We start from the raw sequence: 17,614 nt of genomic DNA, 5'->3' as shown, positions 1-17,614 counted from the left end.
ATATTAACCCTAAAAAGGGAACCGAACTACGGTGTTCAAGCGAACCGAACTCAGACCACCTCTCAAGATGGTCTCAGTTCGGTTGCCTTCTGAGCTCTTTTGAGGGGTTTGAGTTGCTTTGGAGTGTTCACACTGCACAAGAAATTAAGCTATATGCACTGAGTTCACAAAAATATATTATAAAATATTTTTTTCCACAAATTAGTATTTTGACAAATTGCATCAGATCTTTTCTCCTCAGATCTTTTTCAGGGCTAATCTGATTGGTCAAAATACCAATTCGTTTAAAAAAAAACATTTCAATTTGACTTCCTGTAAAAACACAGCCTTAGAGTAACCAGAGGTGTATATATGAATGAGTAATGATTTAATTTTGTAGTTTTAAATATCCACTGTGTGATGGGAATTCCTCAGCTGAGTGAACAGAGCACCATCCTAACTGCCTTCTTTCCAACGTGTTCTCCCCATGTCTCTCAGGGGCCATCACAGAGGCTGTATTACAGTGGTCTGTAAATGACCAGGGCTCTATAATAACCCTCTGACCTGGGTTCATCTGAATGCTCACACACAGAGACAGAGACAGACAGAGAAAGAGCCAAAGCAAGCAACTGAGCCAGATATTGATCTGAGGTCAGTCTAATTATTCCTGTGGTGATATCTCTCTTGTGCTCATCATGCTAAACCAACCTGCCTGCCCCACTCTGCTTTGCTCGGAGAGGATTAACAGGAGATGACACATACATTAGACGGCAAAAAGGAGGAGAACAGAAATGCAGCAGAGCAGATACTTACAGTACAGTGCAAATCAAACACCTTAGAAATTATAGCGGTGCAATTTCCAATTTCTGCATTAGTTAATGAACATAATACCAGTGAGTTCAAAAAGACATGTCAAAATCAAACGATTCCAGAAATCAAAGAATGACTTTGAAAGACTGATCTTAGGTATTGCTGTGGTTTCTATACCCACTCCTGGCTAACATATCTATGTAGACCCTGCAGTGGGCTGAGAATACAATTGATGTACTAAAAGATTAAATGAAGAAATAGAGCTTTGGAAATGGTTTGATGTGTCAGTGTCAGAGGGATAGATACTGTTTATCATGATGCCGACTTCTCCAGACATAAACGTGGCTGATTTAAATGGCATGTATTTGGGAGAGAATGGCAGGTCACGTTGCCGAGAGACACGTTGCCGTGGACACTCTGTGCTCGTCCAAATGAGAGATAAGAGCTTAAGCTGCATATCAAAGGGTGTGCATGTAGAGAGGGTGGCACGGAGGACAGCTGTTGGCAGCCAGATCTGGGAGCCCACCGAGGCTCCATGGGGTGGGATGGAAAGGATCCTCCCCTCTCCCCTGCCCTCTGACTCTCTCATCCCCACATGTTCCCACATACAGCCACATCAAACAAACACATACACGGCACATCAAAACACACACACACACACACACAAAGCGGATAAAACGACGCGCAATAAACCCAAATGCACAAACACTACAATGAGGAAATGTATGCAGAAAAAACACCACAGGAACAGAGGTCCAGCAGAAACAGATTCCAAGACACACAGACATGTGGTGGTTTAGATCTCTCTCTCACACACGCATTCCCTCCCTCATCCAACACATATACGCACAGCACAAAGCCACACATAGGAGTCAGCAGACGTATTCTAGGGAACAGGTTCATACTTTAATGAAAGTGTTTCTCCCTTGGCACAGTTCTGCTATCAAATAAATAAAGCAATTAATCAAAAACAGTCTATATAAACTAAACAAAGTCATGAAAAAGCCATTAGGGAAAAGAGAGAAAGGGTCTGGTCCTGCTATTGAGGAACTGAACAGCAAGTGTTAGACATGTTTCATTTACAACAATCACCAAGAAGAAGTGAAGGAAGTGAGAGAAAAAGAGACAACTATCCTTCCCTGCTAGCACTGATTGGCACAGCAGACTCTGTAGAGAAGTGGCAAAATAGCAGGCAAGTGTGATAGCTTAGCAAAAATACTGTATATTCGCTCAGTCATTCAATTATTATAAATACGTTTATTCCTACTACACGATACTGGTATAACCTTTCTGCAGTCCATATACTATTTACATTAGTTTAACATGGAGATACATTACTTTTACAAAACATAACTTAGTGATGGAATACAATGAGAACATTTACTTCAGTCTTGTCTGTAAATACCAAAACTGAATAAATTTACAGATGAAGATACAGTGGAGCATTCTGGAGCAGAACTTTAGATGCCGGTGAAGCTGGAGTGTCCCTTTAAAGAGACACAGTACACTACTTTTGACCAGACCCTGGGCCCTGGTCAAAAGTTGTACATTATATAGGGAATAGGGCTCCATTTCAGACACACCATAGAGATATCTGTTCCAGCGGCTGCCCCACTAATACCACAGTACTCTAGAGGCACATGGCACCATTCGTCTAGTGTCTGTGGTGTTGGGGGAAGGGAGTTTAACTGAGGATGAGAACCCAAGCAGATCCCTGCCCATTACCCACAGTGTCTGTCTAAGGGGATCACTGCAGACACCTTCTCTCTCTCTGACACACTGATACACACACACACACACACACACACAGTTTAGCTGTGGTGTGGGGTGAAGACTACAACATGAGTTATAGTGTTGAGATGGGCCCTGTCAGATGGGGTGCTGCCATGCTAGGCCAGGCAGATGCCAGTGCCAAGCAGATCGCAGAGCGGGGCTGAGGAATGGGGTGCAGCTGCGTTCCCCTTGGGGGTGGCTGAGGTGGGTGACTCTGTCCCGTGGTGAGGCCAGCTTGACTGGTGCCTCTGCTAATGGACAGTCTGCAGCTATGTGAGAGAAGGAAGCACTGGAGCTCAGGACAAGACTGGAATGCACCAGATTCCCTCAACTGACCCAAAACACACACTAACATAAACTTGTAGTAAAGGCTCTAAACCTATACATGACCCAGAGTGGAAAGTTGGCTTTGATGTCTACACACCTGGTGAGGTTCAACACACCTGTAGGGGAATTCATGAACTCTTCACACCTGCTCACAACGCATAGCCAGTAGCAAGGTCTATTAGCTCATACTTACTACCAATGTTCCCTCTAAGATGTGCGAGAGAGCGGGCGTACAGCTCCCCCAGGACTGCCATGCAGAAGAAATATCTGCCCACACAGAGAAGCACAAACTTTCTAGAGTTTTCCCCAGTTAACGTTTCTGTTTACTGTGGGAATTGTGATCGAATCAACGTAATATTAGCTACATGTAGCAACGTGTGTACGTGTTCATATCCTTCGCTAGTTAGTCAGTTATTAGCCCAGTTATAGATCATTTGTAGTCAGTAATGGGGGAGTGATTGCTTCCTACAAGGGCACAAAACGTGTGCATTTCTAGACATATTTGAAAAGTCAGGTAAATTGCTTATTTGTCTTAAAGGAGCAGTGTAGCCAATAGGCAGAGGGTAGCATATTTTGCCTGATTCCCTGTAATAATGGTATGTGAATAACGAGGCCTCAGTGTTCACATTAAACACGCTTAGAATTCTCACAACGTTCAAGTTTGTGCTCAGCAGACCTGAAATGTGCTCAGTAACGGAAAAAAATAGAGGGAACATTGCTGATTACAGTATTTTCCTCTTTACCCTGACCAGATGATACTCAGTCAGAAGCTCCTGGACTAGATGCAGGCATACCATAGTGACCTGTCCTAAACAGTGGTGTAAGGCTCTGGTGGTTCACCTAGGGTGGGAGAGGATCTGAGAGGTCTTGTATGGTTTGAGCTGCTGGTCCCAACAGCAGGCCTTCAGCAGGGTGAGTTATGGTCCTGGTGGAGCCTAGGGGCTGGGCCTGGTGTCACCTAGCACCAGAGGAATGAGACAGACAGCTGAGAGCCTCCAGCCCGGCCCAGCCAGCATCATAAACGGAGCCTTGTTGCCTGAGTGCTGGGGACACATGGCGTGAGGGCGGCCTGGTGAAACAGGTGCTGACAGCTGGGGACAGCAGTTAGGGTCATGTGTTATGATCAGACCTGGAGGATCATGGGATTGCTGTGGATTGTCAACCACTACATACTTATGATTCAGCTATTGAGAAAGAGCCTTACTGTGAACTGCTAACCACATTGATTAGATAGACACTGTTCAGAAGGCAGAGATGTACTTGAGAAGGTGTACACTGACCATTTGTGTGAAAGAACTGTGTGTGGTGATATTAGGTGGTGATATTAGGGGGAGTCAGAGTTGTATCTTTGATGGTCTAAATTGTATATATAGTGGTCATTCAACAGGGTACATTGGGAAAATGGGGTTGAGTGAGAAAAAAATGTAGATTGTTGATACAAACATCACATTATAAATAAATCTTATAATGTTGATAATATATGTCCATACAATATGTAGGTAAAACATGTAGGAACGTTTCAACACTACATTACTGCAGATCGTATCATCTTTAAAAAATACAACAAAATGTAACTGAAAAATAGCATCTGATTAATAACAATAATAATAACACCATTAATAACACTAGAGGTAGCAGCTGATTACAGTCTTCTATTCTCACTGAACATTTCAACATCGTTCACTCAGGGAGGGTCCTGTATTGCATGTGAGATTCAGGAGCTGGATGATCTTGTCTTCATCATATCCAGCCGATGCCTGTCAGCCCTCTGTTCTGACAGCCCAAAGTGTCTCCAATGCAACTGCACCCACAAGTGCTTTTCAAGTGGTTTTCAGTGGTGACAGGGGTGTCACAGCAGACAGGTAATACATGCACACAGACACTATACACACACACACACAAATATTCATATGAACCAATGCACACATGCTCACACACACACACTGTATGTTCAGACACACAAATGTGTGTACATTTTTTTCTTTCGCACACACACACACACACACACACACACACACACACACACACACACACACACACACACACACACACACACACACACACACACACACACACACACACACACACACACACACACACACACACACACACACACACACAAACACACACACACGCAGTCTCTCTCTCAAACACAAACTCACTGGACACTGAGCATCATATATTTGATTATTTTACATCAGTCTTTCCATCCTAACCAGCCCTTCACCTCCGAATCCCCTTCCCCAAAACGTAGAGGTCTGTGAGGATGGCAGTGCCAGTATGGCTTCGTAAAGTCACCTAGTCCAGTAGAGTAGGGGGTTTCAGAGAACCAGACAGACAGAGAGGGATGAGAGGAGTCCTCGGGAGGACTACAGACAAATCTCTTTTCTCCTTCTGTTCCTCTCAGGTTCCCCTGTTACATCCCTCTGCCGTGTTCTGCTCCTGGTTCCTGGCACACCTAAAGACCAAGACACTGTCCCGCTGCCTCACAGGGACTCTTTATGCCTGGACAACCCCATAATAACCCTCTTCACCCGGCACCTCTCCCTGTCTGTCCAACTCCTCTTGATGTCCTGTCCTCTTAGCCCACAGGGCCATTTAAGACCCAACTCCCCCTGACAGTGACAGACTTCTAGCTGTGCTGCTGCTGTGCTGTGTGGGAGGGGCCTGTCTATCTGTAGAGTCTACTGGGCAGGCAGTGGAGCCAGGTTGAGGTGGGACTGTGAGAAGGTGCTCAGGGGCCAGGGGCAGCAAGGCAGGGAGCTGGCTGGCTCAGGACTGGTAGAAGTGGTGGTAGTGGTGGTGGTGTTCATGGTGGTGATGATGCTCGTGCCTCTGAACCATCTGGGCCAGCCCTCCTTCATAGAGGAGCACACTGGGTAGGACCCTCACCTGCTCCTTCTCCACCACAGGCCCCACTGGAGCCCCCAGGGCCCGGGACTGCTGCTGGCCCTCCTTGGCCCTCTGCTTGTGCCTGCGGTAGGGGGCTGAGGACTGGTGAGGGGGGGCCTGGCTGGGTAGGGCCGGGGGAGGTGGGGCCCCTCTGCTCCTAATCACCCTGCCCGTGGTGGTCTGTGTGGGGTGTGTCCGGCTGTGGGTTTTGGGGGAGCGCAGGGCGTGTTTACCTGAGTCTTTACTCGGTCGTGGGGGACAAAGGGTGTCAGGGCCTGGGGCGGCGCTGCTCTCCATGGCCACCTGTGAGCGACGGTGGTGGGAGTAGGTGTGGCCATTCTCTGGTTCATGAGAGCGAGACCTGGTCTGGTTCGATGGTCGGGTCTGTGGCTCTGCTTTCACAGGCTCTGTGGTGGGGACTGGAGAGGGGAGAAATATAAGTCAGGATAAATAACCCATAATGGGTCAATTGATACATCAATAACTTCACTGAAAGACAGAGGTTTGTAACTCATAAACGTTAAAATTACCAGTTCCAATACTTTTGTAATACCTCTTCATTTTTTTCTGCTTTCTTTTTTTCACAGCACAAAGTGTATTTTTCTAGAGGGGGGGGGTCACACTAAAAAATAATCCCGTCAACACAGACATTTAAACAAAAGCAGCCCCATATTAAACATAATTGAATTCACTTCATGATGAGGCTCTGCCCCTAAAGACATCGCATTGTGCCCTGGTGGGTCCAGATGTTTTACTGGCCAAGCAGGTGCTGGGGTAATGAAGACCTCTATATTTTACTGGCCAGACCTACCTGCCTGCCTCCAAGCAGGTGCTGGGGTAATGAAGGCCTCTGTTTTACTGGCCAGACCTACCTGCCTGCCTCCACGCAGGTGCTGGGGTAATGAAGGCCTCTGTTTTACTGGCCAGACCTACCTGCCTGCCTCCACGCAGGTGCTGGGGTAATGAAGGCCTCTATCTGGACACAGCTTCAAAGTACCACAGTGCTGTGATCAGTCAGTGCCTCTAGTCTCCAATCTCTCCATCATCGCCCCCGGCCCTAGCCCCCCCCCCATCCTTCTGGCTTTGTACCCCCCCGGACCAGCCCACCTGCTCCAAAGCGGGATGTGTAATTCTCGATGCCGGCCAGGTCTAGGTAGTGGTTCCTGCGCTCCAGGTTCTCATCCACACAGTGGCGCTGGCAGCCCTGACTCTGACCCTGCTGGCTCAGAACCTGGTGCTGGATAGTGTGGTGGTCACTGTGATGGCGCCTGGAGGGGAGAGAGATGCGACTTTACAACAGCTTGAAGCAGTTTTTTAGCTCTCTTAGATGCATTGCAAAACATACATTCTGTCGGTGTCAAAATAAAGATTGTTATTAGTGTCAAAGATGTACAGATGTACATTATTGTCTTGTAAAACCTTGATGCAGGCTGTAGAACATATGTTACCTGAGGAGGGCTCGAGACTTCTTCTCTGCACTTTTAAGGTCTTCAATGCACTTGTCAGTCTTCGTTCTGGGGTGGGGCATGTCTGTGAGAGAGCAGGACATTATCAAAAAGAGCAGCCACACACATACACACACAATTTCTCTCAGAAGAAAGAAACCTTTGTTCACTGCCTTTTACTTTGAATATCTATAAAAGACAAAAAACAACAATGCTTCATTTATTTACTCCAGGTCTCATAAGACACAAAGAAAAAATATATACAGTACCAGTCAAAAGTTTGGACACATCTACTCATTCAAGGGTTTTTCTTCATTTGTACTATTTTCTACATTGTAGAATAATAGTGAAGACATTTTAAAACTATGAAATAACACATATGGAATCAATCATATAGTAACCAAAAAAAAGTGTTAAACAAATCTAAATATATCTGAGATTCTTCAAAGTGGCAACCCTTTGCTTTGATGACAGCTTTGCACATCCCTGGCATTCTCTCAACCAGCTTCACCTGGAATGCTTTTCCAACAGTCTTGACGGAGTTCCCACATATGCTGAGCACTTGTTGGCTGCTTTTCATTCACTGCAGTCCAACTCATCCCAAACCATCTCAATTAGGCCAGGTGATTGTGGAGGCCAGGTCATCTGATGCAGCACTCCATCACTCTCCTTCTTGGACAAATAGCCCTTACACAGCCTGGAGGTGTGTTGGGTCATTGTCCTGTTGAAAAACAAATGATAGTCCCACTAAGCGCAGACCAGATGGGATGATGTAATGCTGCAGAATACTATGGTAGCCATGCTGGTTAAGTGTGCCTTGAATTCAAAATAAATCACAGACAGTGTCACCAACATAGCACCCCCACACGTCTTCCTCCATGCTTCACGGTGGGAACCACACATGCAGAGATAATCTGTTCACTCTGCATCTCACAAAGACATGGCGGGTGGAACCAAAAATCTCAAATTTGGACTCATCAGACCAAAGGACAGGTTTCCACCAGTCTAATGTCAATTGCTCATTTTTCTTTGCCCAAGCAAGTCACTTGTTCTTATTGGTGTCCTTTATTAGTGGTTTCTTTGCAACAATTCAACCATGATGACCTGATTCACACAGTGTCCTCTGAACAGTTGATATTGAGATGTGTCTGTTACTTGAACTCTTTCTGAGGCTGGTAACTCTAATGAACTTATCCTCTGCATCAGAGTTAACTCTGCGTCTTCCATTCCTGTGGTGGTCCTCATGAGAGCCAGTTTCATCATAGCGCTTGATGGTTTTTGCGACTGCACTTAAAGAAACTTTCTTGACATTTTCCCGGGTTGACTGACCTTCATGTCCTGTCGTTTCTCTTTCCTTATTTGAGCTGTTCTTGCCATAATTTGGACTTGGTCTTTTACCAAATAGGGCTATCTTCTGCTTACCACCCCACCTCTACCTTGTCACAACACAACTGATTAGCTCAAACGCATTAAGGAAAGAAATTCCACAAATTAACATTTAACAAGGCACACCTGTTAATTGAAAAGCATTCCAGGTGACTACCTCATGAAGCTGGTTGAGAGAATGTGCAAAGCTGTCAAGGCAAAGGGTGGCTATTTGAAGAATCTCAAATATAAACTATATTTAGATTTGTTTAACACTTTTTTGGTGACTACATGATTCCATATGTTATTTCATAGTTTTGATGTCTTCGCTATTATTCTACAATGTAGAAATAGTAAAAAGAAAGAAAGAAAAAGAAAGAAAGAAAAACCCTGGAATGAGTAGTTGTGTCCAAACTTTTGACTGGTACTGTATATATAACCCAGAGTTTATAAATGAAGTAAGATATGTTGTGGTTTGAAATTAGCATGAAGACAGCCAGCTAATGGTTCGTTTTCAAAGCCTGCTTCTTTTGAATCACTTGACGTCATAAACAGCCCCAACAACAGGAAGTAAACAAACAGGGCATCATATTTTGTAGCAATTTTTTATTTATTCTCAATACTTGTTTGCCAAGTCGTCAGTTAGAAAGGTTACATTGAATGTAGCTATATTTTACCGACAGCTCTGAGAACTGGGGGGTGAGGGAGAAGAAGAAACACTTTGGAGAAAAATAAAATGGTTGTGGTTATCAAAAGGAGTTGGTGCATCTCTTAAGGTTTCTTTCAGAGTATTTGAAGGCACTGGGGGGTTCTCAGCTCTGTCACTACTCCCATCATTAAAAATGAACCCCATTGTGCCGGAGAGATGGAGAGACAGACAGAGAGAGAGAGAGAGACAGGCAGAGAGAGAGAGAGAGAGAGAGAGAGAGAGAGAGGAGTCTGACATGCCTGAAGCAGGTGCCTTTCCGCATGACAATAAACAAGACTCTGGATGTGCTGACAGCAAAACAGTCGAGTAGGGGAGCTCAAAGAACACCGCTCTCTCTCCTCCCCCTCCATCTCCCCCTTCTGGTCCCCCGTCTGCCCCATCCTCCCTCCCTCCCAGCCCTGTGATCCTCCCCCAGCCTGGTGGTTACCTGCGGTGCCCTGTGTGCAGCTCTGCCAGCGCTGGCTGGAGTCGGGGGCCACGGAGAGCTTGACCCGCAGTGTCTTGCTGCTGCTGGGGGAATGGTTGACTGACGTGTCCACCACCTCATAGATGGTGTGGAGCAGGCTGGTGATGTCCTGAGGGGGGGGGGGGGGGGTCTGAGTTAGTGCACAGCCGACAACTCAGTTACTGTAGTCTGTCTAACATGTTACAGGAAAACAGGAGAGATGAAGAGAAGAACATGCAGAGTTGTCAGTTGTTTTATTTCAGTGTTCCACCTGTAAAGTGATCAGGCAGGCAGAACAAAGTGAGAGTACAAAGATGGGATAAATGCATGACAAGATATGTCTGGGAGGTGGGAGGGGAAGTGCTAAAAGATGAACTGATGCACAACCCACTCTATAGCAGCTCTGCTCTTAATAGATAGAGCCTTCATAACCCTTTCTCTCTGTAGACTTTTAATGTTGGTTAGTGTAACTTTGGCAGTGGTTCAATTAAGAGCTTTTAAAAGTATTATCTCCCTCTCAGTATCTCTCTCTTTCTCGCTCTTTGAAAGAGTTGAGTAGCTGAAGGCCATAACACAGACCTTTGCCCCAGGGCTAAGAGTCAGACATAGACAGAATAAGAAAGAAAGAAAATAAGAGGGAAAATCCTGTAGGAGAGACAGAAAGGCCAGATAACATCCACACAAAGTCAGTGAGCACAGAGTAGACATCTGAAATCTGCACTCGCATAAGTCTTTCTCTCTTGCCTGTTTGGGAAGACAGCAACATGAACATCCACAGATGGATCGATAGCATAGTATGTTTAATTATACATATTTCAAGTCTTGTTAGCATTTTCCCTCTGAAGGTAATAACTGCATTTCTACTAATGTTCCCTGGACTGTCACTGCCGAGAAAAGGGGCTTACAAAACCAGTCAGAAATAGGGACCTTTTTGGGCCTGTTAGCCTAGCTTCTGCTCTCGCTCCTCTGAAACGTCCAAATGCCTGCATTCCTATTGCCTTGCCTCTCTCTCAATGCAACATCAAGGCCTATTCTGAGCTCTTTGGGGACTGGCTCCAGATACCGTTTCAAACGCGAAGACGTTAAAAAAAAGCCTCCTATGTCACTTTTAGTTTTCCATTTTTTCATATGTCTGAAGAAATAAAGAAAGGGAGCTGGAGAAGAAAGCTATTTCCTTCTTCTTCTTTTTGTGTGAGCTGCCGCCTGCCGTCTCATGTGCCGCGGGGCCATGGGCGATGCCAGAGAAACTGGAGATCCAACCATCCCACCACACAGAGGACGGCTTCAGTCTCTTCACACCGTTTCAACTCAGCTCTCCAAAAATACAGGCCTCTCTGACTGCACTGCTCAGATCTTTACAAGGCAGCAGCCAGCAACTAGGTATCTATCGCTGGGAAGGAAAAAGTCTCTTTGGTTCCGAGTGGCTGTATTATTGAAATGGATGAATGTAACTTCATCTGGTTGTGTCTCCCTTAGTCTATGTATGTGTATGTGTGTGTTAGTTTGAAAGAGGAAAAGATCATGGGCGGGTAAAGGAAAGTGCCCTGTTATGTGTTAGAGTATGTTTGAATATAAAATGTGTTTGAACCCTTACCTCTCTGGTGACCTTGCCATTGTTGTCAAAATCATACAGTGTGAACGTCCACTCCTGTCTGTTGTCTTCCTCTACAGAGACGGCACACTCAAGCTCCTGAAACGAATCGCATTGCGATATAAGTTTTAATACATTCACGACTGTGTGTGCATGTGTGCGTGCAAGTGTGCCTCCTTCCATCCCTGAAAGAGTATTATATTGTCGCTCTAGTTTTTCCCAGAAGCACTAATAAATGGTCCATGTTGGTGGTTCACAGTTCAACTTCACACTCACTTCCAACTGGAGCTGTTTCTGTGTGCCTGTGGGCACCTGGCCTGCTCTCCCCTGCATCTTCTCCTCCACACAGCAACTGTTCACTGTCTTCTCCGGGGGCAGAGCCACTGTAAGAACAGACACGCAACCAAATGATCAAACACAAGTTTACTGATGTTGTAGCAGGTGCAGTGAAATGCTAATGCTACTAGCTCCTAACGATGCAGTAAAATGTGAAAAAAAATGTAAGGAAAGAAAAGACAAAAAAGACAAATCATTAACGGCGGAACGAATCTGATTAACAACCCAAATAGCACTGTAGCAGTAATCAAATGCAAACTATAGGTATGTACCCCGGGAGAATGTACACAAGATCAACTAAGAATGATATGTACAGCAGTAGATATGTACAACAGTAGATATGTACAACAGTAGACATGTACAGCAGTAGATATTTACAGGAGTAGATATATTACAGTAAGCTACGTCAAGAATCCAGTGTATAAATAAGCATAAGGCACAGACACAAAATGCTCCGGGGCTTGGATGCACATCATTGCCATGGGAAAGTGCTAGCATAGCCCCAGGAATGGGAGAGGAGGTGGATGAATGGAACTGAACAGACATAACATGCCCTACATGCCAAGAACAGGACATGATGCTACTGTATAATGTGGCTTAAGATATTACATTCTAAAGTGGGAACATCATCTGATCTGAACATCAAAGAACCCCGTGGGAGCCCTGCCTCGGTCTCTGTGCCCACTGTAGCTGAGCTCATAATGCTGGATGTTTCACTGAGTATTATAGCTTCCAGACATAAAGCCCAGACAGACAGCGTCCATAGGGAGGCCTCACCTCGTCTGTCACACACACATCCTATTCCACCGCTACGCACATCCTCATCAACAGTAGGCCCCAACTACAGTATCAAACCTGTATAGTGTATGTCAGCCCACCAACATCTCCTACTGTAACATGTCACAGTCCTTTCATATCCTCTCATCACATCCGAATCCAACTAAAACCTCTGAGAGGTTTCAGACCTGGGTACAAATTAAAACGAGACTGATAGGCCAAGGGCAGAGGCCATGAATACACAGAGTCACTCCATGGGTCCAAGTAGTGCACTATTTACGGAATAGGGTGGCATTTCATTGGGACGCAGTTGGTGGCCATTTGGTTTTGCTTGTGCTCCTGCCCAACCAATCAGGAGATGGCCTGGTTACTGAGCACGCACGCACACACACACCGCAGCCCCCCCCCCCCCCCTGTTGCACTTTGAAGTTCCATTCTCAAACCTTTTGGCCGAGGATCAGACCAGCCGGCTGTAAAACAGAATCACTAATTAATTAAGCCAAGTCAAATCTGAAACAGTGTTTGTTGTGGTCGCCAAAGGAGCAGACAGACAGACACAACAGCCCCGTTCTCTTTCCTCCGTATCCAAGCAGATCAAAGAGAGAGGAACATGTCTGTCCAGTCTCCTGTCCCCTCGGCTGCAGGCACAATGAAAGGCAGCGTCCTGGGGAGCAGAAACTTTTTGGAGGAGGTAAAAATAACCCTGTCTATTGTGTACCATTGTGCCGTGGGGGGGGGGGGTCTGTTGCGTAACAAGCCCAATGTGGAGATGGTGATGCTTATCGCCAGCCTAATGAAAAGACCCAGAGGAATAGGCTATGTCCCAGAGGGCACCCTATTCCCTATGTCGACATAATCTGCTATCTCCCTCTCAGACTGACCCCCTCATCACTGAAATACAGTCAGCCTGCTCTTTAGAGGGGAACTAAATGCTGGTGATCTGAAGGGAGGGGGAGGAGGGACTCGCACTATGCCATCATGCCTGATCCAACAGCCCTGACATCACACACACACACACGCTGTCACACACGACCGCTGTCACACACTCTCAGCTTTCAACTCTGTGTGGTTGGTCTGAGAGTCAAGCAAGTGTGACCTGACACAAAGATACAGGTTCATACAGCTGATTGGGACTTCTAAGCCTCACTTAATGGCCTTGTGAAAACTACATTTGAAAAGGCACGGAGGATGTATCTGCAAGATCCAAAGAATCAAAACACACTACCATCTTGGATCCCTTATGCTTCATCCCGCTTTGCAATTTTGCCAGCAAGCTATTTTTTAATCCTCACAAAATGTATTTGAAAATGCTTACTGAAGCCCTGAGGAGAAACAAGCTTTTATATGTGCTTTGGTCTAACGATCATCCATAACCTCTCTCTGGCTCTCTATGTCTGTCCCTCTCCCCTTCAACAAAACACTTTCTTTCCAGGGTTATAAAGAATCAAAAAGCCGGAATGCTCCATAAGGGCTTTCATTCAAGTTTAAATGTGATTTAAGAAATCTGTTAGTGAACCCCCAGGTCTGAAGAAGAATTGCACCAAACGGTAATCAAGACCGACTTTGATAATAAGTTGTCTCTCATAAGTTCTGACTGAAATGTACCACAAATAGTACTTACAGAGTCTGTAAGAAAACCATGGTGTCTACTCTTCTGAGAATGAGGGGAGGAGAAAGGAAGCAAGATGGCTCCTCAGCGGACACAGGGAGGGATTTTGACATGAACAAGGTGTGGTGTGAATGGTCATCTCACGGCATCATAACTACATGTTCTATAATAGGTTTATTTATATCACTTTTCACCAGGTCTTAAGGTACTTGTATATGGTGATTTTTATTTTACCTTTATTCAACTAGTCAAGTCAGTTAAGAACAAATTCTTATTTCCAATGACAGCCTAGGAACAGTGGGTTAACTGCCTTGTTCAGGGGCAGAACAACAGATTTTTACCTTGTCAGCTCGGGAACTCGATATTGCAACGTTTTGAGGACCAAAGCATACCTGGCCCACCCCTTAAAATAAACTCAACGACAAATCTAGCCAGCCGAGACACCCTGACCCACATATCTAGCCTGGTCCCATCCCACTCTCCCCTGCTGCCAGTTAGGTAGCACAACAGAGCTCTGGGCTGGTCCCATTCCAGTCTCCCCTGCTGCCAGTTAGGTAGCACAACAGAGCTCTGGGCTGGTCCCATTCCAGTCTCCCCTGCTGCCAGTTAGGTAGCACAGCAGAGCTCTGGGCTGGTCCCATCCCACTCTCCCCTGCTGCCAGTTAGCTAGCACAACAGAGCTCTGGGCTGGTCCCATCCCAGTCTCCCCTGCTGCCAGTTAGGTAGCACAACAGAGCTCTGGGCTGGTCCCATCCCAGTCTCCCCTGCTGCCAGTTAGTTAGCACAACAGAGCTCTGGCCTGGTCCCATCCCACTCTCCCCTGCTGCCAGTTAGGTAGCACAGCAGAGCTCTGGGCTGGTCCCATCCCACTCTCCCCTGCTGCCAGTTAGCTAGCACAACAGAGCTCTGGGCTGGTCCCATCCCAGTCTCCCCTGCTGCCAGTTAGGTAGCACAACAGAGCTCTGGGCTGGTCCCATCCCAGTCTCCCCTGCTGCCAGTTAGGTAGCACAACAGAGCTCTGGGCTGGTCCCATCCCAGTCTCCCCTGCTGCCAGTTAGGTAGCACAACAGAGCTCTGGGCTGGTCCCATCCCAGTCTCCCCTGCTGCCAGTTAGGTAGCACAACAGAGCTCTGGGCTCAGAGCTCCAGCTCAGTTCAGATGAAGGGGGATGCCTTTCCTCCCCGATTCCTTAATCAAGGATCACACCACACAGGGGGGAAAACAGAATAGATGGAGGTAGATTGCAAAGCACAGAGGGGGAGGGGAGGGCCAGGTGAGAGAAAGGGGGGGGGGGGAGAAGGAAGGTAAAGCAGGAGAGGGGGACTGGGGGAGGGGTTCCATACATCCCCCTCATCAGCACATTTGAGGAGCTTAGTGGGGGGTAGGTGTCCTACCTTCTAAACGGTAATGTTCATCACTGATTCCCTCTGCACACGCCTTGTCCAACACATCCTAGAGAAAGAGAAACACATTTATTTTAGTGTATTTGTCACGGACCAAGCACAACAAATATATATTCCACCAGATTTAGCTACAGAGTTTATTTCCATGTTTGTTGTCATACATACAGTAAAGAGGAAGAGTATAGTCACCATATAAACAAACTATTCTAGATGGACACTGGAGATCTACATTAGAGCCGCCAATATATACTGGCATGGCTAAATCCAAATGACAGTACTCGACAACTGTGAGTTGAAGCTGAGCAGAACCATAAAGTTAGAGAAGACAGTACTGTAATTGAAGAATCTAAACAGAGGGAGCGTATGACTGACTGTCACTGACACACAGTACTGGAGTTGGTCAAAGAACGGCCTCAAATCACTGGTCACAATCACACTCTTCCTGTGGGGAATTGTGGGTTGTCTGTGAGGTTATTTCCGTGACGGGGTCTATCGTCATTGGGGGTAGCGATACGCTGGTGGGATTGGTTTTTCAGTCCACCCGACCCGAGCCCCTCCTGGCAGCCGTGTCTGTGAGTGCATACCAATGGGACTGCGTGATATGTGAGCACAGGGCTTAACCATGGAAAATGCCAACTCAGGTGTCTCTGGCATTACAGTCATCTGGCCCAATAACCATTACACACACACACCCCTGATCTGAGAGTTCTCTTTCACACACACATCAGAAAAAGCTCTCTCTCTGGCATTGACACATATACTACTGAAAACACTCTCATACCATAAGACTACACAGATATAAACCTAGACATACACTAACTACATGATAAACACAGCAATCAAATCAAAAACCACTAAATCACCTGAGCTGCTTGATCTAGTCCATGTGGAGCTACTAGCTCTCTGTGTCTCCCCCTCTCTCTCTGTAGATCTCTCCCCACTCTCTGTATCACTCAGTGTCTCCCACTCTCTCTCTCTGTAGATCTCTCCCCCCTCTCTGTATCCCTCTGTGTCTCCCACTCTCTGTAGATCTCTCCCCCCTCTCTGTATCGCTCTCTGTGTCTCGCCCTCTCTCTGTGTAGATCTCTCCACCCTCTCTGTATCGCTCTCTGTGTCTCCCCCTCTCTCTCTGTAGATCTCTCCCCCTCTCTGTATCGCTCTCTGTGTAGATCTCTCCCCCCTCTCTGTATCACTGCCCTCTCTCTGTGCAGATCTTTCTCCCCTCTCTGTAGCACTCTCTGTGTAGATCTCTCCCCCCTCTCTGTATCGCTCTCTGTCTCCCCCTCTCTCTCTGTGTAGATCTCTCCCCCCTCTCTGTATCGCTCTCTGTGTCTCTCCCCTCTCTCTCTGTGTTAAAGAGCGGGATTTATGAGAGTGAGAACGTGTAGGAGAGATTTGGGTTTAATCCAGTAGAGAGGTAGATTCAGCTGGTGTGATCCTAGCCCAGTCAGCCTAGTAGAGCAGCTCTGCAGTGTACCCAGTGGGGTGGCACCTCAGGAGGAGTATACACCACATCACTGACTGACTGACTAACTATAGTGCACTAAATATGGAGTAGGGTGCCATTTGGGACACAGCTTGACTGAGGCTGTCTGAATCATTAAAACCTCCTCAGGATGTAGCCAGGTTCCTCTCTCCCCCACGGAGCTGAAACCTTACCAGCCTGCTATTTAAACTAGGCCCAGACTAATATGGTCAGGCCCAAAAGAAGCCAGCCCAGAAGATAAAAATCAGACACTGACTGTGTGGAAGAATTGAGAGTAGAGATGGAGTTAGGAGGGAGTGGGCGGTGGGGCGGTGGGGAGAGAGTTATATGAAGTAGTGTTGTGTTGCTGCTTAGGAGCTCAGCCCCTGCTTTGCCTTTGCGAGGCAGCCAGCAGAGCAGTCTGCAGCAGACAGGGTAAGTAACAGGAGAGGCTCTCCATGTGTACGCTGCTTTAAAAGATATCCCTGGCCAACACAAGAACACACTCAGGACCTGAATGTCTCAGCACTGCTGAAATCCTGCTGCCAGCACACATCTGTAGCACATTTCTGAATGCCTCGTACTTATAGGTCCTCAGCAGGGGGCTCTGAATCTTGTACAGATTAAGCTGTACTGTGTAGCGCGTGTGTGTGCGGGTGTGAGAGAGACAGAGACAGAGAGAGAGAGA

General features: G+C 46.6%; 1 protein-coding gene across 1 annotated transcript in view; it reads right to left on the bottom strand.

The window, feature by feature from the left end:
- Positions 1-1,677: 1,677 nt before the first annotated feature.
- The window catches only part of LOC135550968 (protein naked cuticle homolog 1-like), a 39,242-nt gene continuing 23,305 nt past the window's right edge, over positions 1,678-17,614 (bottom strand). Inside the window, exons 4-10 of the mRNA XM_064982282.1 lie at positions 15,453-15,510; positions 11,613-11,719; positions 11,340-11,435; positions 9,728-9,875; positions 7,230-7,311; positions 6,889-7,049; positions 1,678-6,200 (exon numbers count right to left, since the gene is read on the bottom strand). Of these exons, the coding sequence (XP_064838354.1) occupies positions 5,662-6,200; positions 6,889-7,049; positions 7,230-7,311; positions 9,728-9,875; positions 11,340-11,435; positions 11,613-11,719; positions 15,453-15,510 (1,191 nt within the window). The 3' untranslated portion in view covers positions 1,678-5,661. The remainder of the gene's footprint in view (positions 6,201-6,888; positions 7,050-7,229; positions 7,312-9,727; positions 9,876-11,339; positions 11,436-11,612; positions 11,720-15,452; positions 15,511-17,614) is intronic.

Source organism: Oncorhynchus masou, chromosome 1, assembly GCF_036934945.1.
Source record: "Oncorhynchus masou masou isolate Uvic2021 chromosome 1, UVic_Omas_1.1, whole genome shotgun sequence".
NCBI classification, from domain to species: domain Eukaryota; kingdom Metazoa; phylum Chordata; class Actinopteri; order Salmoniformes; family Salmonidae; genus Oncorhynchus; species Oncorhynchus masou.
Note: the sequence above shows the minus strand (reverse complement) of the source record. Positions and strands in the feature narration are given on the sequence as shown.